This window comes from Apaloderma vittatum, unplaced genomic scaffold (genome assembly GCF_000703405.1).
Source record: "Apaloderma vittatum isolate BGI_N311 unplaced genomic scaffold, ASM70340v1 scaffold17730, whole genome shotgun sequence".
Taxonomy (NCBI): domain Eukaryota; kingdom Metazoa; phylum Chordata; class Aves; order Trogoniformes; family Trogonidae; genus Apaloderma; species Apaloderma vittatum.
The window spans coordinates 29,073-49,192 of record NW_009695216.1 but is presented as its reverse complement, the minus strand read 5'-3'; the positions used below and the strand labels follow the sequence as shown (position 1 = coordinate 49,192).

Genomic DNA, 20,120 nt, shown 5'->3' with positions numbered 1-20,120 from the left:
CAATAAAGACATGAAGAGCAGAATTGTTTTTGTGTTACTATTTTAAGCACATTGTATTTGTCAGTACTCTTGACTTAGATGACAGATGACATTTTATGACAAATTAATGCAGAACACCGTGAAATTCCAAAAGATTCACATACTTTTTCTTGCAACTATATGTAAAAGAAAGAGAGAAGGAGAGTAAATATCTATTCTTTAACCAAAATATACTATTTGTGACCCAAGTAATTCATCCTGTAAGCCTGCAGGCTGCTTCTGCAGGATCTCGGTAAAAGCGACTAAGAGTAGCAGACATCTTGTTGTCATATTTAATCTGCTGAGGACCCCAGCCATAACCTCAAATTTTGTAGGGACATTCATATCAAAAGAAGTGGAAAATAAGAGCTTAGAGGAGCTGCTATGATAATCTCATGAGGATAATGTGTCATCTGTATTTCATTCTTACACTGCTTACTTACCTGTAGGAATGTATGTATGGACTCTAGGTAGGGCAAATTTCCAGTCTTGACATCTTTTCTTCAGTATTTCATTACTATTACAGGTTTAACTTTTTTCTAGGATTGCAGTAGCTGTCACAGGGTTTGTTATTTCACTATACAAAAACAGTGTTTGCACTGACTCTAACAGAGTTATCAGCATCCTCTTTCATCCTCTCTATCATGAGCAACGACACCTATCGTTTTAGAATGAAGGAACCAAAATTTATTTTGCTGGGGGAATACCAACTCCTAAACTACTTTGTGGTAGTGGTGTTTTTAAGACCAGCATGTAACCGTTGCTGTGGTATTACCACAGTGATCTGGGTGTCACAGTGACTGCTACATTAGAAAGTCTATGTTTTGTTTTTAAAACCTCTGCCTGCTTCCATATATCATGTATTGTCTGCCAGTTTACTTGTAACTTTTCTGCTGTTCATGTGAAATGAGTTTTTTGATAAAACTTTCCAGGGACTGTCTCAGGTTAAAATGTTTTGTAGTTTAACAGAGGTGAGATGTACCACTTATCTGCAGTGGGGCTTTGAGATTTGGAAGGCTCTGTTTCAGTCAGCTTGGGCAGGAGTTCTCAGAATATGGATCAGTTGACTCCAGACTGATGCATTATTAGTTACTGAGAATTTGGGCTTTCAGTTTGTCAGGCTTAGACAAAATTTTGGAAGGAAGCGAAAAAAAAATCAAGCTTAACTACATTTTCTTCTTTTTATTTTATAGGTTAATAATGGTTGCAAGCCAGAGGTGAAAGTGGCTCAGCGGAGTAACACTGGGAAGTCTGGCAGACTGGAAGAGAACAGCTGTCCCCCAGGGCAGCTGCCAAGTGTGAAGCATGGAGGAAAGCAAGAATGAGAAGGTGAACCAGGCTCATGTTCTCTTCGACAGATTTGTCCAGGCTTCAACCTGCAAGGGAACTCTCAAGGCTTTCCAAGAGCTCTGTGACTACCTAGAACTAAAGCCCAAGGACTATCGTTCTTTCTATCACAAACTCAAGTCCAAGCTCAATTACTGGAAAGCCAAAGCCTTGTGGGCCAAATTGGATAAAAGAGGCAGCCATAAAGACTATAAGAAGGGGAAAGCATGCGCCAACACGAAGGTAAGAGGTGTCTTCATGGTGTTCAAGACAAGTATTACCCAGTTTGTCTCTGGAATACACAATAAAAATGTCTTGATGTAAAAGGATGTTTGCCTGGTGTCAGTATTAGCCTGAGGAAGATTCAGGACTGTTCTCACGCAAACTTTATAATGTAGTTGCGATTTGTCAGCATTGGACTTGTGATCAATTTTTATGATTTTTAATAGTCAGCGAAAGGAATGTGAAATTTGCTGTTGGAGTCCAGATACAAAATATGTCTGTGGAAATTTCCAATTTTATTTGAAAATTGTAGTGACTCTCTGAAGAAAAGTAAACTTTCCTGCAAATTTGGCAAAATATTCTTCTAACCATTATTTAGAAAGTAATCACTTGTATTCCAGGTTCAGAGAATTAAAAAAAAAAAAATTTGTGGCAACTCATGCCAATTCCTTTTAAAAGGTTGGTATGTGTGGTATTTACTGGAGGAATTCCTGCTTTTACGCATAAACCACAATTATATTTACCTGAAGTTTTGTGAGCTAGTATTTGTGCTGGACTGTACAGTAGAAGCCTATTGTTACCGTAAGCAATTCTTTATATCTTTCATCAAATGTGAATGTAATAGATTAGTTTTGCAAATAATCCTACACACTTCCTTTTTTAAAAAGGATAGAATGTGACAAAATTAGAACAGGATCCTGCCTTCCTCCATTGAGGACAAGAGATGCTGCTGCTTCTCTTGAATATTCACCTTCTGCGAGAAGGAAATATATAATAGGAGGAATTAATGACTAATTCCTTGGTAGACAACGGAGAGGAAAATATATTCTGTTTAGGATGTTTCAGTCATTTCAAATCTGTGGACTGAAGGTTAGTTTCCAACTAGATATTAGAAAGTTGTGTTAGTTTCTTAACTGTTTATTCTGTTCTACTTGTCAGTGTTCATTTGCATACAGATGGTTGCATTTTTAGTTACTACGATAACACTTGAAAAAATTATGAACAGACCAAGGTGTGCTTGTCCTAGGTCTTGTTAAGATAATACTTTCCTCAAAAGATTTGCAATTGGTACATCAGATGATACATGGCAGGTGCATACAGATGAACTTAGAGATGAGATGATGTTGAGGTGACCAGAGACGCTCACAGGGTCATGGATGACTCCTCCTCATTTAACGATGAGAGAGAAAGGTCCAAACTTGCTGGTGTTGGTGTGATGGACCAGAGGGCTGTGAGGAAAATGTTGAGTGTGGATGTGTCAAGGATCACGCTCAGTTGGTCTCTCCTGTGTGGGTGACGAGGAGAGGAAAGAGTGAAGTAAAAGAGAAAGACGAGTGGAGGCAAGCCAGAAGGTATTTTGATAGTCTTTCTGAGAAGCTGTTTGTGAGATACTGTGTAAAAGCACAAGTAAAAAGAGTGAATAAATTAAAGGTGGTGTCCCACTCTGCCCAACCCAGAAACATAGAAAACTGTGGATTTGGGATTTGGACCATTTTGAGTAGCGAAATTAATAGCTGAAAGTGAAATTTAGTTATTTTTTTTGTTGTTAGAATGCCTTGAATATATACCTGTGCTGATAAATCATTTTGTATGCCTTTACATGTAAACTTGGAAATTTTAAAAGAAATTAAAAATACATGTATTTTTGTTTTTCATGTACATTTCTGTTAATGACTTGTTTCCTTTTCTGATAGACTTAACTATTCAAAGTAGATGCCTTTTTAGAACTGAATTGTATCTGATTTGATGTTTCCATATCTCACTTAGTTCTGCATTCCTAATGTTTAATGTAATTTGCAAACCACTGATTAAGAAATAAATGTAAGTGGGCACTTGTAGGTGATAGAATTTATAATAAAGGTTATGGTTTTTACCTATGTTAACAGGACAGAAGTTAGTAATTTCTTTAGGAAGCTCAGCTTCTATACACTTGAACTTGTACCACTTTCGAAGCTCTCATCCTCTGTAGAGTAGCTCTTTCTTGCCTATTTAAAAATATCATCAGCGTGTGTCAGGAGTTGGGCAGTTAATGCATCATGTGGCTGGCATCCAGGTTAGCCAGAATTTAGATAATCAGCATTCATGAAAGCAAGACTTGGACATGATGGGATATTCACATGTAAATAGTTACAAATGGTGCTTTCTCTTCATTGGTTTGCAGAGAATACACACTTTCAGTTTGCATTTACTGTTCTGTTACCATGGTGTTGTTAGTGAAAACTTAACATAATCTGTTTGAAACATTTTGAGCAAGAAGTGTTTCTGAGGGGTGGGACAGCTTTAGTGCATGGAGTTGCAGCAGTTGCTTGGAGTCATTGAGGGGAGGGGGAAGAGGGAACAGCAGTAGCTGCCGTTATTTTCTTGGTTCTTGGCATCTCATGTAGTTACTGCTGCCTGTGCGAGTATCAGAAGGTGGGTTTCTATGAGATCTGAAACGGGAAGAACTGTTAAGAGGTAGAAAAGGGGGCAGAATCTTTTCTTCTGTTTATAATGATTCTTAAAACTCCTTGTATATTGTCCAACAAAATTTAATGTCTTTGTGATGGTAAAAAAAAAAAAGAATACTTGGACCATGAGTTACTTCACTGAGAATCATATATTTTACATCCGGAACATCTAGAGTCTCAAATATAACCTACGTGTTGTTAACCACATCCTTGTTTGGAGGCAGGGGAGAAGGTTGTAGATAAAAAATGCTTTTACGTTTCTGTGACAAAATTACAATTAATTTATAATTTGATTATGTAGACCTGAGTTTGAATAGTCTGATTTTAGTCCAGTTCCTTTACTGTTGTGTATTGCATCATAACTATTTTTATATTGGGAAAGTTTTAAAATAATAAAAATTAGCCAACTCAGTGTGGTCTTGTTGCTTATTGAATCCACCAGACTCTGAATATTCTAGTTGTCAGACAAGCCAAATTATTACCCAGATAAATATTATGGACTCAGCTAATTCTCTTAACAGCTTAAAAAAAGAAAGACTCGGTGTTTGAGGGTTATGCTTACCTACAAAGAAAACAATGCTAAACTGGAAGAATGTATTAGATCCTAGCTGATTAGCCCTTTTACAAAGTGAGAAGTTGGACACCTGTTCAGTCTGCAAGTCTGTGTAGGAATTGAATAGCTCAATGGCTGGACTTGCTTTTTCTCCCACATGCCTCCAGGTTCCTGGAGCTCTTAAAGAAGCAGTGCTTGTTATTCCGCCCTCCCCTTCCCCCTAGACTTGGATCTCTGCCCTCAAATTTATGTGACTCCTTATCTTGTACAGTAGTCTTACTTTGAATTTGCGTATCGGTTGTTATGTTGTCATTGCTGTAACCTGTACTGTTTTATTCATCATTCCGGTTTTATATTTGCAGTTTCATGTTATTTGCAGAATTTATGCTACAGTGAATAACTGGTAAAAATTGGCACATAGGGCCGACCAATGTAGAAAGAGCTTTGCTGTGGGATAGGCTGTTTAGCAGAAGGTTGGGTTCTGGTTAAGTTTTAGTGTACTTAAAATTTCTTGAGGAGCTTTTTCTCCAGCAATAAGGCTGTGTAAGGATCTGGAAAATAAATGGCAGCAGCAGTCGCCACTGTAGCAAGTTCTTTATTGCATGGGTCTGCTTTGTACTTGGTAGAAATCAAAGTACAAAAATGATATGACAAAATGGACTGTGTACTATATTCCTGTGAATGCACATACCCATGCCAGCTTTCTTTGTGCCGGTTTCTGTGGGTAAGAAGTCTTCACTGACTATCTTGGCATTTTAATCTTAAAAGAAATGATCCTGCTTTATCATAAGTTTTTCAGAAAGTACTTCCAACACTAGGTGTGCAAGTATTTTATGTTCTCAAGTTGTTTGTTAGCCTCTAACAGTGTTTGTGAGTAGAGTGGAAAAAGATAGGGGAAGATGAAAGACCTTTGATACAACAAAGGTTAAGTTGGAGAAAACATTTTGATAAAAGTTGTCTAGTGACACAAAGTTTGTGTTTATGTTTACTTTCCCAAAGTTTCGTTTGCTGCAATAGTACATGCACCAGCACAGGTGTAAGCTGGAGTGCTCTGACTTGACTGCTGTCTCTGCTACTCTAAATGACAATATTTATGAAAGTATTTGCATTTCCTGGGTTTATCTGCCATCCCATTGCCAGGCTACACACTAATGATGAGGAATTTTTAGTGTTACAGAAAAGCCAACTCAGTCTTTGGAAGATGAGAGAAAAGCTTGCAATCATCTTCTTGTTTTCTGAATTTTTTATTTATTAAAAGGACAAAAAACTTCAATGAATGGGATGGAAGAGAGAGAAGCCTTCAGACATACTGCTGTTCTCCAGGTGCTTTTGCATAGTTTAGAGAGCACACCTTGGCAGCTTTCCTTAAAACAAGGGTTGCAAACAGGCAGATTATTTGCCTGCTTCTCCCAAGTTTTCACTGCTCTATTTTCAGGTTGTAGTTACTGCTTTAATATATCGATGGCAGACATAGCAGGTAACGATAGAAAGACTGATCTGAGATTTCAGCTTATCTTGCAGACAAAGAGCACCTACTCGTAAGAGCCATGAGATACTTGGAAGCTGCAATAAAAATACCTATTTCCTCCTAGGACTGTAAAGTTACTCTGTGCTGGTTGTTTTTCAGTGTCTGATAATTGGGGCTGGACCCTGTGGCCTTCGTACAGCCATCGACCTGTCGTTCCTGGGAGCCAAGGTGGTGGTCATAGAAAAGAGGGATGCCTTTTCCCGCAATAACGTGCTGCATTTGTGGCCCTTCACCATACATGATTTGAGGGGACTTGGCGCCAAAAAGTTTTACGGCAAATTCTGTGCAGGATCCATAGACCATATCAGTAAGTACCCGCTTTTTCCCCTTGTTTTTCACAGGGGAAGAGCAGGTGGGGGAATGGGGCAACTCTTTAAAATTCAGCCTATACCAATCACTGCTCTTAAGTCCTTATGGTACAATTCAGCATTAACTTTGCATCACTCATTTCAGACTGGACCTAGATGTGAAAGAAATATAGCATGTGACAGTTATGAGATTGTCACTCATGCAATATATATATGTTGTCTTTTATACCTTTCCCAGGCACAAGGCAAAATATATTTAAGATTCAACCCCTCCTTTTTTTTTTAATGGATATTTTTCCTCTTTTTGCTATTAAATTCCAGAAGCTGCCACATTGTTATGTTTCTCTTGAGCGTTGTAAACGCCAGTGCTGCATTAAAAAAAAAATAATAAAAAATTACTGAATGTTTTTGAACATTCTTATGAATGTTGATCTGGAAAAAGGAAGAACAATTTTGACTTTGTTAAGTTTTGGAAGAGAAATGAAGATGTTTTCAAGAATGCTGTCAGCTTATGAATAAGTTTTGATTAAACAGAGGTTTACATACTAAAATCGAGAATAATGATGATTCTCAAATTCTGCAAAATCAGTCTCCAGTGAAAGCTGAATGCTTTTGTGGAGCAGGAGTTACTGTTTTTCAGTTTTTCATAGTTTTTTTTCAAAAATTCACTGGACATGGCACAGCTAGATTTTCCACTGGGCATAAGTGGGAAGTATGACATGACACAAAGGTAGTAGATTTGACTTATTTTCCAGAGCAAATAAATTTTTAAAAATTTTTTTGGGACAGCAATGATGACAAAACTGGAAGATCATTAGAACTTCTGTCCTATGGATTGCTTTCTTCCTTCCAATTTCTTGTGATTTTTTTTCCTTCCAGTACTTTATACATGTTATCTTCTTTTGCTTTTCAGCATGGCTGAAAATGCTCAGGTGAAGCATTTTTTCATTTCAGTATCTGAAACGTGACAGTAAGAGGTCTTCCGTCATCAGAGTTTGCACTCTCGTTTTCATATGCGCTGCCTGCGTTAACTGAAGAGGAAGGAGGTTGATGAGGAATTTACTGTGCCCTCACTAACCCAAAGGTGTTAGGATGAAGGTGCAGTTCAGTTTTACAGCTGGGCTGATCAAATGGCTAGTTGCCATCTTTGGAAAAGTGCAGCCCTGCTTGTGCTCTCTTCCCTCCCTCTTCTGCAGCGCATGCTCTGTTTTTTTACCTTGTTGCTGATTTGGGGACTGAAATGTTAAAAGGTTATTTACTTTTTATTCTTTGAAAAGGGCTGGCGTTTTCAGCTGTATAGAAGTTTCTTGGCATACTGTGATATTACACAATAGTGCTGCCTGGATTAAGTGCTGGGAACAGAGTGGGAAAAAGTAGCAGCTGGGCTTTAAATCAGTTTACGAGTAATGTCAGATGGATGCATGGCCATTTCTGTTTCTTTATCATCTGCTTTTTTGCAGGTATCCGTCAGCTCCAGCTTATCCTTTTGAAGGTTGCCTTGATCTTGGGAATAGAGATCCATGTCAATGTGGAATTTCAGGGGCTTGTTTACCCTCCAGAGGATCAGGAGAATGAAAGCAAGTAACATTGAAATGGGTAGTAATGGGGAAGTTATGGTAGGATACACAGACTCCTCCTGCTCCTTAATCCTGCTTATGACTCTAAGTCCTTTCCTCATGCTCCATTGATAAATGTAATTATTAATACACTTTGGCTTGAAGTCTTGTTTTTTCTAGTTACAAATGCAAATTAATTACTGTATGAAACAAAATCACCTGAAGTGTTACACCAAGGCACAGTAGGTCTTAATTGCTTCTAAAATATTTAAAACTATTACACTTAGAAGATACTTTTTAACAACAACTCCTTTCCTCGCATTCGCTGAGGATATTTGACAGAATGGTCCTTGTTTGGCTTTTCGTGTTTTGGTGAAACCTGTTCTCTGATTGCCATGGGAGATGGTGGTTGACTTTTTTGTCATCCTATTAATTAAATAGATAGCAGAGAAGCTATTAAGATTACCTTAAGGTAATCAAGGGCATTTATCAGAGGTGTCTCTGCCTCTCATTCGCACAGAGCAGCTGTGCAAGTCAGCCCTGTCAACAATGTAGCAGTACTGCAGTGTGTCTTTATGGACCATGTGAGGCAGGGGTTATGGGTAGTAAGAACTGGTTTCATGTATTTGTTTAGTTCTGAACGCTGCTGATACTGTCATTAACTTGGAGTTTGTCAACAGGAATAGGTTGGCGTGCATTGGTCCACCCAAAAACCCATCCAGTATCTGAGTATGAGTTTGAAGTAATCATTGGTGGGGATGGCAGGAGGAACACCTTAGAAGGTAATGGTCTGTCCATAATTCCCTTTCAAACAGAACTTATTCTTAAATGAATTAGAACAAAAATGGCCTTTAACATCTCAGTCAAAATCTGGAGAGACATTTGTCTCATGAAAGGGGAGATTAAAAGTCCATGTAAAAATGTATTTGTATCAAAGGCACATTGGTCGTCTTTTTCCTCTTCCTATCCACTAGGAATGGAATTGGGTGTTTTCACCTGGATAATTTTTCCTACATTTTCTCTTTAGCTGAGTAGTGTTGTAGCTCTTTTGGGAGCAGAAATTGAAGTGTTGAATGTTAATCTAGTAGAGAATTGTAGAGAATTCTGTCGTAATATTTTTAATGCAAGTTTCCATTTTTGCAAAAGAGGAAGGAAAGAGAGGGGAGCTTTTTCTCTAAAGAAGAGCTTTTATTTCTCTGATGAAGCGGTTGTTGCTTTCTCTGTGGAGGAGTTTGTAGTTCACCAGATCCATTCTCTCTTTATTTTGGAGGCCACCTGTCTATGGCATGCTGAACCTTCTCTGAAGGTATGCTCTATTTTCCAGTGTTATTACTTTATCCTTCCCATAGGCTTTCGACGAAAAGAGTTTCGTGGTAAACTAGCAATTGCTATAACAGCAAACTTCATCAATCGCAACACTACAGCTGAAGCCAAAGTAGAAGAGATCAGCGGTGTGGCCTTCATTTTCAACCAGAAGTTCTTCCAGGATCTACGAGAAGCCACAGGTTTGCCGGCAATTACCAGATTTCCAGTGAAAACTATTTGTCTTTATTATTATAAGTTTGTAACTTGGGTATCACGTTTAATCAGAGGGTGAACATGTTGTGCAAGGAAGTTGGTCATTGCTGTCTCTCTTTGAAATCTGACTTTCCAATTTTTACAGCTGTTCTCTACAGCTGTACAAAGCAGGTGTGTGTCGTTTTTGTTCAGAAGTGGAGAACTTATTTCACTGAAGGTTTTCAGGAAATCTGAGCCCTAAATAAGAAAAGTCTGAATCCTGAGGTCAGTTTCCTGCACTCCACATCTGAATACAAACTTTAGAGTGACGATAAACATATTTTTAAAAGAGGTAGGTATATGCAGGTGAATTGTGCTGTTTGTGGTTTTGTGAAGATTCAGCTTTTAAAGTCATTAGAAGCATGAGAGAAAGCTGCATGGCATTCTCTAAGGCTTTCTAACCTCAGAGTTTCATTTTACTTTCTTCCAATAAAGCTCTTGTGTTGCACGTAACATGTAACATTTCTTCACTACTATGTCTTTTATTCTGTCATAAGGTATTGACTTGGAGAACATTGTCTACTACAAAGATGATACACACTACTTTGTCATGACTGCCAAAAAACAGAGCTTGCTGGAAAAAGGAGTGATACGGCATGTGGGTATTAACTTTTCCTGTGTTCTCTATAAACTACATTTTTTTGGACAATTTGCTTTCATTATGCTAGAAGAAGGGAAACATGCTCTTATTCTACCATGTAATGTTTTTATAGATGACTATCTTAGAACACAAATATATGTGGTTAATGTGCTTCTGAAGTATTTTGAGCCATCAGAAGAGTGTTCTCCAAATTTGTATCTCTTTGGAGATTGGGGTTTTGATTTATGCTAGGTAAACATATGCTTAAAGAATATTTGACAACTTAGTGAGGTTCTTTCATTTTATGGGAATAAAAAGGCAGGGGGTGAAGGAAGTATTGGAAATTTACCTATGTCTTATTCTGACAAATTGATTTTAAAGTAGTTTGGCCTCAAATGCATAAATAAGGATTGATGTCTTGTGTCTATTGCCTGAATTTGCTGAAGAGAAATGCTCAGTTTATTAACATACTCAGATAGGAATGAAAGAAATTGGAGAGCAAACCCATGTCAGTGGATTTGTTGAAATTTTAATGCCAACTGTTGTATACACCAGCCTTAAAATAAACTTGTAAATTTGGCTGTTTCACTTTTCTGTGTTTTGGCAGGATTATGCTGACACGGAGTTACTACTTTCACGGGAGAATGTGGACCAGGAGGCTCTGCTAAATTACGCCAGAGAAGCAGCTGACTTCTCCACTAATCAACAGCTGCCATCACTGGACTTTGCCATCAATCACTACGGTCAGCCAGATGTGGCCATGTTTGACTTCACCTGCATGTACGCATCGGAAAACGCAGCCCTAGTGCGAGAGCAGAATGGCCACCAGTTACTTGTGGCACTGGTTGGGGACAGTCTCTTAGAGGTTTGTGTTTTAAACTTATTGTGTATGAACAATGAATTGAGGCATAAGGACAAGCCATTGCACCCATCACTGAAATATGTGCTGCCTGTAAGAGAGTTACTATAAGGAAAGCTGCTGTTTCTTATATAATGAAGTGGGAGGTTTGAAGCAAGTGTTGGGAAAACAAAATATTTAGGATAGTAATGATCTTGCTTAAGAAAATGTGTACAGAGTTTTTTCTGAAATTATGTCTGTTCCATCTGCTTCCTATTGCGACAATTAGGCTCTCTGCAGAGCCTACTGTAGGCCTGTTAATAATAAAAAGTACAGTCTTGGAGAGAAGCTATTAAGGCACTCCAGGACATGAATTGTTGTTGGAAATAGAGGAACTTTGGCTTTAGGAGAGCTCATGAGCAATTCACCATACATATGTTTAGCTCAGTGGGAGTAGAGCTTTAACATAAGTACTAAGCTATAATTTCCCAGCAGATTACCATTTTTATATTTATTGAAAATCTTCCCTAACGGATGCTTTTCCTTTCTCTGCTCTTTTTGGTAAACTCTAATATTAGCCATTTTGGCCAATGGGAACTGGAATAGCCAGGGGATTTTTAGCTGCGATGGACTCTGCTTGGATGGTACGAAGTTGGTCGCTTGGAGCAAGTCCTTTGGAAGTTCTTGCTGAGAGGTAATAAGAGAAAATGAATACACTTTCAGTTCTAATCTAATCTTCTGATGTCTCATCATTCCTTCCAGTTTCTTCTAGTACAGATATATAGACAGAATGGATTCTTACTGTTTTTAGAGGATGCTCGTGGGTAGAATTCAATTGAAGAAAACATTTCCTAAGGAGCTGATAAACTGAAGTATATTTATGGAGGAGTAAGAAATTTTGCAGCTGTTCTTGGTCCTAGTTTTAAAAGCAGATTAGATGAGGAGTCTATTTTTTGTGCTTGTTGGTATTACATGGAGAAAGTGAGTCTGATCCACTGTCACAACAATCAGATGAAGATGTAGGTGCCTTTGCCAGAGTCAAAGATTCTTGCCCTCACCTATTATCTTGTCAATGTATTTTATGATTTTCTTTTAAGAAAGCTGTGACCTGCTTTTATTTCATGCTCTCTAAAAGTAGTTGCTTTGTTTCATATAAGCCAAACAGAGTTTTGTGTTTCTTTGATTTCTTGATGTTTGTTATTATCTTTGGTTGAGTGATGTTTTGGAGACTCGGTGTAATGGAGTAAGTAATAGCAACAGCGAGTAGAACCTATTTTAAACTTAAGAGACTGCAGCTTCCATCAGGAACCATAGTATAATTAAAAAAATATTTAAATTGGACATGGATATTTAAAATTCCATTTTTAAAAAATGGTGAGAATAATAATGTTGCAGTTGCAGCCAGACTTCTATCACATTTCCATTAGATATTGCAGACAGCAGTAAGACCTTCCCTAAACATTCTCTTCTGCACAGTGAACAAACTCAGTTCCCTTGGTGGCATTTCTTCCTGAGATAGGGGCCCGGTTAGCTCAGTGGTTTGAGCACGGTGCTGGCAACAAGGATCAACACCGAGGTCGCGGGTTCGATTCCCACTCGGTCCCCATGTGTTGCCAGGCCTTGTCGAGAGGTGGCGTCCCTGCCCAAAACAGGGAGGTTGGACTAGATGATCTCTAAGGTCCCTTCCAGCCTAGGCCATTCTATGATTCTATGAGTTGCTTCAGTGTCTTAATGTCTTTATTGTGCTGGGGAACCCTTTCAGTTATGTTTAATGCATTGTTTTCTTCCCTCCTTTTGATTTCTGGAGTTAAACACAGTACAACCTAAAATTTAATTTTATACTGAATCTCAGATATTCAATGTCTGGAGTGGTTGGATTTCTGATCTGAATGTTTATCTCTTGAGAATTTACTTAGCAGTATAAGTCGTGATGCATCTTATAAAAACCCAAACTTTAATCTTAAAACTCCAAATGCAACAAAACTTAAAACAAGCAAACAAAACCAAAACCCAAACTTTCTTTTAATTTTGTTTTCCCAAGGGAAAGCATTTATAGGCTATTGCCGCAGACCACCCCAGAGAATGTGAGTAAAAACTTCAGCCATTACAGCATTGATCCCGCCACCCGGTATCCCAATATCAACGTCAACTTCTTGCGACCACAGCAGGTAACTGGACAAATGGTGCTTCTGAATGCTTGTAATCTGCATTGTCCTTCCTTAGGAGAAGCTGTGCTAATGTTTTGGGAACAGATAGTGACCTGATGTGACAGTTTAAGCAGTGAAAAGCAGATACATCAGTCAAGAGTAGACCTCTCTACTTCAGGAAGTTTTGATTTCGATAGTTTTAATCATGAAATCTGTAACTTCGTGTGTGTGCATGTGCATGCACACTAATTTTCTTTGTAATAATCTCATACAGCTGTCTGTCACTGCAATTTCCTATCCACTGAACACCATCAGTCAGCCAGGCTGTTCAGCAGTGATGAGCTGATCCTTGTTGTTCTGAGGTTCAAAATTTCTGCTACAGAAGTGCGCTTGTCTTCCTTCTTGAACCTTGAGATGTCTCTTTCTTGTCCTCTAGGTATTTCTGTTTGGATCTTGGGTCCACGGCATGTTGGCAAATTTTTTTTTTTTTTTGTCGTTTTAGGTGCGCCACTTGTATAATACAGGAGACCTGAAGGACATTCACCTGGAAATAGAGAACTTTGTGAACTCCAGGACACCAAAGCTGACTCGGAATGGTAGGCCCGGTTACTGTTCTATTGCTTTTGGCATTCTGGAGCTGGGTCAGTGCAGGAATCGTAGAGCAACAGGGCTGTAGAGTATTATTTAACCAGTCTCTTTTGATTTAGAAAATGTAGCCAGCAATTGTTTCATCAACGGTCTGACTTCCCAATTTTTCAAATTTCAGTTAGCATGTAAATGTATTTTTATTTGCCTGATTTCCCCTGCTTTATAATGCTGCTAAATTTCTAAGCGTATTTGCTAATACAAGCATTTCTTTTCACCTCCTTTATCCTATAAAAAATGTCCTCACTTAGAGTGCGGAAGCCTAGTCTGAATTCACTCTCACTGTGAACTCGGAATTCTTAGAAACATGACAGAAGGTATTTCTTGTGCAGTCTTTCATGTTCAGGCTTTCCTTTCCTTAATCTCATATCTTAGCCTACCTAAAAGAAGCCTCACTTCGCTTGCGTTGTTCTGAAGGTTTCCATGAGCATTTCAGTATCTGTCTGCTTCTCCTGTGCCCTGAGGGCTTTCTTGAACTTTTCCTTTTGCACGCTTTGCCTGCGGATGGGCAGGTAGTGTTTGGGGACTGGCAGAGTGGTGCTTTGCTTCGAAACCTCCCTTTCACTGCTATGTAGGCTTTTGATTTGTTCTTTGCCCTGCAACTGTGTCCCTTTAGGCTGTAATCTCATCAGATCTTGCAGTAAGGCAAGGTCAAAACAGGTCAGTGCTTTTAAAGGAAAGCTTTCAAGAGAAAAGATAAAGTTGCAGAAGTGTATTTGTAGTTCTTCCATCAGAAATAGTGTATCTGGGCTTTAGAGAGAATTGTGCTACTATATATCTTTTTGATCATATTTAACGAGGCTTTGTGGCTGTTTTATGATTCCTGGGGCTCTTTTACAAGGGCTAGGGTGAAAAGTTTGGCAAGTTTTAACTTAGGTAATTACAGTTTAGCAAATTAAAAATAATTTCTTGAATCTAAAATAGATTATAATATTTCCTACCAAAAAGTAAGAGCTCTGTCCTGTAATGCCTGTTGTAGGAGGACCTTGTCTTTTGCATGAAGGTTTTGTTTGTGGATTCATGAGGTTTGTGTTTAGAATTTGTGAAAGAGACAATGCACTTCTCCTTAAAAACATGATTTTTTTTATTTTTTTTTTTACAGAGTCTGTAGCTCGCTCTAGTAAATTGCTCAGTTGGTGCCAGAGGCAGACCGATGGATATGCTGGTGTCAATGTGACAGATCTCACAATGTCATGGAAAAGTGGCCTAGCTTTGTGTGCCATTATTCACAGATACCGCCCAGACTTAATGTGAGTAACTGGCTGTTTTGAGCAACTGGGAAGGGCAGAAAGTTGGTGATATTTGGAACTAAATTATATGGAGACTGAGGCAATGCATTGATGATTATGGAGAAATGGATTGAAATGAACTCAGTTAAACCTGATGGAAACTAATGTACATTGATTCACCAGAAGAGTGGAAGGTCATAACAGCTCGATGCATATAAAGATAAATGTGTTGTCATTTTTCCCTTCTGGATGATTTGACAGAATTAATCTTCAGATTGGTACCAACTGGAAAGCATTATTGACTGATAGCTTTTTGCTTTGTGAAGTTAGTCAGGAATAGTTCATAGCTTCAGTTAAATTGGACGTGAACAAGTCTCTGCACAGCCCTTTATACATGACCTGTTTAATGGTAACTCTTTTTAAAGAATTTAGGCTGCTCTTTTTAGAAGTAGTGACCCACCATTTAGAGACGTTGCTACTGTGTGTACATCAGTATGCTGATAGGATGAATCAGAGAGGCATCCTCTTACATGATATATTGGGTAAAACAGTGCCCAGATTCTAGAAAGGGAAAACACTGGCTAGAAAGAAGTAGTAGTAGCAAATACTCTGCTACTTTAGTTGAAATCTGAAATTACTTCAACTGCTCTGAGGGACTTTAACAAAAAGTAAATGCAAGAGCTGTATTTAAAGACATGATACAATGTAAAGCATCCTGACAAATTGCGTGATTATTCCTGCCATGTGCACTGAAGTACTTCTCTCTTGGTGTCCTCTAGTTAAACTGAGCTACTCTGTTTAACAGTTTGTGGAGAGTTCAAATACCTTTTAAAATGGTTTATATAACACTATAAGCTGTGGCGTTTTGTATAGCTTTTGTATAGTTTTACAAGGTTTGGAAAAAGCCAACAGGACTAAAATATGGATCGTTCAAGAAAAAAGGGGACAAAAGTGAAGGCTTAGATTAGTTCTAAGCACACATTACATAGGGAAAAACAGTACAGTCTTCCAGCAAAGGAGCAAATTGTATCTCAGAGGATGATAAAGTTTTTTAAGAAGAAAAATCTGGGTTTGGTGGAGAAGCAAGAAATGAGAAAAAATCTGTCTGAGCCAAAGTTCACCATAATTAAGTAGCATCAACTCTGTAATACAAAAGGTAAATGCCTTTGAAAGACTTTGGAGAGAAAAAAAGAAAAAGGAGATGGATCCATAAGTCCTTTCAGAAGACTTCCTTCTACTTGATTCGTTCCATGCCCTCTTTCTATCTTTTTGCAGAGACTTTGATTCTTTGGATGAGCACAATGTGGAGAAGAATAATCAGCTGGCCTTTGATATTGCTGAAAAAGAGTTTGGAATATCTCCCATTATGACTGGGAAGGAAATGGCATCTGTCGGAGAGCCAGATAAACTGTCAATGGTGATGTACCTCACACAGTTCTATGAGATGTTCAAAGACACCATCCCCTCTAGCGGTAAGGAGTTTGGGGCATGTCTGTCAGGTTTAAAGACAGCTTCAGGGTGAATGTGTGTGCTTCAGTTATCCTCATGCTTTTGCATGAGCTCATACTCGTCACTTACTGACTTTACATTGCAAAAGTTGACTTCTTATGGGTTCCGATAAAAGTCATAATAGCAGTGTCAGGAGAACAAGAAGGACTGACTACAAAATAATGTCCTCAAAAATTCTAAACTCACTTCAGCACTATGAGATAACTTTTCTGCTTGCTTGTAATTATTATGGGCTCATCTGTCTTAGCTGATATGAGATGCCTTTAGTGGCTGTTTAGTAGGTAATTTCAAAACCACTGGCCAAGTTTTATACTTATTTACCATCCATGAGCGGTGAGACTAACTTCAGGCAAATGAGGAATGAAAGGTCTTTGATTAGAACTGAAAGATGTGGTTGATTCATACAAACCAATATGGCCTCTGTTTAAGTATCAATAATGTTGTCACAACTTTTCTTTATTACTGATTCCAAACTCTTCTTAAGAATACTGACAATCATGAAGCTCTTTAAGTATGAAAGTAAATAGAGTAAACAATGCCAGTATTTATTCTGGGTGGTTAAAAACCCTGGAAGGAGAATTGATTTTTGACAAAATGAAAAAGCAGAATGGCTGAGAAGAGTCTTAATTCTGGACATTGCAGTCATTTTGTACAGAGAAATTAAGAAAAGGATGTTAAAAGAAATCATTGAGTCCTTCAGCTGTGTATTTAATAGCAGCACCACAGAAATAAATTTCTTGGCATTCCCTGTTCTTGCTAACAGATAACCTGGACCTAAATGCGGAAGAAAAAGCTGCCCTAATTGCCAGTACCAAATCACCTATCTCTTTCCTCAGCAAACTGGGACAAAGCATCTCTCGGAAACGCAATCCAAAGGTAAACATATCACAGTCTTGATTGCGCTTGTGTCTGTTAGGCTTCTGTCTGAATGGGTGTTACTAAAATGTGCGTGTAAGTGTGTATGTGCTCATCAGCTCATGATATGGGACAATGCATGATGTTTGTAGCTGCAGAATTAAACCTATAGTATGTACTATTAATTAGTGGTAGCCTTTGGTAGTATTTGAGGATGTGTTTTGTATTGGAACATAACTGGTTTACTCAGTTCCCAACAAGTTGAAAGTATTGAAGAATATCCAATTTGAAGTTAAGAATCCCCTAAGGAGGATCAGGAGAAAATCCTTTTCTTTAAAAAAAAATGGAGAATGAGCCCAGAGAATTAATCAATTAATCTTTGAATTAATCTTTGTGTTGCAAAGCTTATTTAAGTGCACTGATGATGTTTGTCTTCGGCCGGAAAGGTATAAGAATCTTTATCATTGCTTTTTACCCCTCCTTGTATTTTCAGGACAAAAAAGAGAAGGAACTGGATGGTGCAGGAAAGAGGAGAAAAACCAGCCAATCTGAGGATGTAAGTATTGCAGTGAGGAAGGTGTCAGGGAAGAAAACCTATGGTAGGTTTCTTGTTCCCACTTCAGTCCTTTAATTTTCTGTATCCAGACAGAGTGTATATAAGATTTTTTAGGTAAAAATCAGTTCTTCTTAAGAGATTAAGCTTTATCTTATCTGTAGTGCAAATATTTTGCTGATGCTTAGGAAAGAATAGGACACAACAAATGAAATCTTGCAGTTCCGTCATCTTCTATTTTTATTGCAATTTACTTTGGTTTTATGAGGACGCCAAGAATAAAACTTTAATATAATAAAGTCATGCAGTATAGTCAGAAATTTCATTCATCTTTAAACTTTAGCCTTGGTTAATGTGAAAAGCACACTTTCTAGTACGCCGCATAAAGCAGTGTTTCAGTTGAAATATTTATAGCCGAATGGCTACAAATGAATTGAAATTTAGTGCTTTGAGTTGTCAATGAAGATTTGAAGACAGGCTTTTGCTTTAGTTCAGGGGATTCATGGGAGTGTTTCAACTGTGGTCTCTTTGCTAGGTAAGTGAATCAGATAAGGTTGAAAAGATAAGTAGAGTTCAACAGAACTTTTGATGACATGCCAAAGAAAATCAAAATGTGAGCTATCAAGCACGGACCAATAGATTTGTTTTCTGCCGTGTTAGAAACCTATCACAGCGAAGGAGTAGAAAGGAAGAGGTAATCCAATTGTATCTTGTTAAATTTTTATTATCACTGGTTGTTAGGAGGATATCCCACGAAGCTACAGAGAGGAAAGGCCCACATTGGTGAGTGCCCTGACAGAGAGGAGAATTGATGCTGCCATTGGGAATCAGAACAAAGTCAAGTCTATGGCAACCCAGCTACTGGCCAAGTTTGAGGAGAACGCACCAGTGCAGTCCTCAAGCTTACGAAGACAGGTAGGAGACGGATAATAGAACCTTTTATTTTGGAGCTGTGGAGATGAATCATGAGTAATAACACGCATTCCTCGAGACTGGATGCTTGTGGTGCTTTTCGGCTTCAAAGGCTCTCCTAGGGAAAAGTGAAGCTTACTCAAGAGAAAAGTAAAATTTAGGAGTATGGGATGCAGAACTTCCTAATAAAACTCTGTTTCTCTATTACTGCCCATATTAAGTAATCTTTCACAAACATCTTGCCAGCAATTAAGTTTCTCCTTTAACTACTGTTGCTGTTGAAAAGCTTTCCAGGAACATTCCACTTCTGATGTTTAAGAATGATTGTTTAATTTCTGATTTGAACTTTTTTGTGCCACGTTACATCTGTTTGTTCGTTTGAACTGTGATTTGTATGTGTTTGTAAGTGCTGCAGATAGATAACTGGAAATTTCTTTGCAATTAGGATATTTGTGTCATTCGAAGTGAGGCTTCCTGATGTCTTGTGGTTATTTAGGACAGTATCTGAGCTACTATAACTGCAGGGTCGTTCTCTGAAGCTCCATTGGGTCACTTGAAACTACTGCTAGCAGTGCAGCGTCAGCAGTGTGAGGTTCAGTGTGGTTTAGGTGCCCGAGTTCTTTCTCTGTTGCACAGTCTGTCTTCAGAGCTAGTGCCAAGCTCTGTTCTGCCATGGCCGGATTCTGAGTGGGACCTGACCTAGCTACGTTAAAGCTAGGTCAAGTATGTCTATGCTACGCTGCACTTCGGTTTTAGTAGTACAATGTAATCTCAGGATGGTGACGTTTATCCTGTGCTTTACAATGCAAACATTTCCTCAGCCACTATACATTGGCTGGAATAACCAGGATGATTTGAAGAAACAATAACAATAAAGAAAAGGTCCAAAAATATGTAAATTCCCATTTTTGGATTTTTCCCCCCTTTTATATTTTACTTGCTCAGTAAATTCTCCTGTTCCTGATTTTTATTTTTTCTTAAATGATTGTCTGTCTTATTCTGTATCCCATCCCTTTTGGCTTTTTTTGAGTTTCCTTTACTATTTTATCTTTCCTCCTTGGTCCCATTTTCCCTACATCCTGCATGCAGCAACCTGTCCTGCCTTATCAAGAACGTGTTCACAACCAACCATCCAGCAGACGTGAGCAGGGCCGTCTTGCTCCCATACCCCAGTGGAAACAGGTAAAGAAACTGATTATGAATCCAATGCATTGCCTGCACTCAACACCGGCTATCACTGTCCTGTTTTTAAACCAACCCTTGCCCAGCACCTTGTGTGAAACCGTTATTTTAAATTATTGTAACTTTTAATGAATAAAGTCAATACCTCCCTTTGG

General features: G+C 38.4%; 1 protein-coding gene across 1 annotated transcript in view; it reads left to right on the top strand.

Annotated features, from left to right (window-relative positions):
- Nucleotides 1–1,246: 1,246 nt before the first annotated feature.
- Nucleotides 1,247–20,120, top strand: part of MICAL3 (microtubule associated monooxygenase, calponin and LIM domain containing 3) — a gene marked incomplete at its 3' end in the record, with an annotated part of 38,505 nt that continues 19,631 nt past the window's right edge. The window contains exons 1-15 of the mRNA XM_009870593.1: nt 1,247–1,587; nt 6,194–6,401; nt 7,863–7,979; nt 8,639–8,740; nt 9,308–9,463; nt 10,013–10,113; nt 10,703–10,960; nt 11,512–11,627; nt 12,975–13,101; nt 13,583–13,676; nt 14,828–14,975; nt 16,230–16,426; nt 17,227–17,339; nt 17,812–17,874; nt 18,613–18,786. Of these exons, the coding sequence (XP_009868895.1) occupies nt 1,324–1,587; nt 6,194–6,401; nt 7,863–7,979; nt 8,639–8,740; nt 9,308–9,463; nt 10,013–10,113; nt 10,703–10,960; nt 11,512–11,627; nt 12,975–13,101; nt 13,583–13,676; nt 14,828–14,975; nt 16,230–16,426; nt 17,227–17,339; nt 17,812–17,874; nt 18,613–18,786 (2,238 nt within the window). The remainder of the gene's footprint in view (nt 1,588–6,193; nt 6,402–7,862; nt 7,980–8,638; nt 8,741–9,307; nt 9,464–10,012; nt 10,114–10,702; nt 10,961–11,511; nt 11,628–12,974; nt 13,102–13,582; nt 13,677–14,827; nt 14,976–16,229; nt 16,427–17,226; nt 17,340–17,811; nt 17,875–18,612; nt 18,787–20,120) is intronic.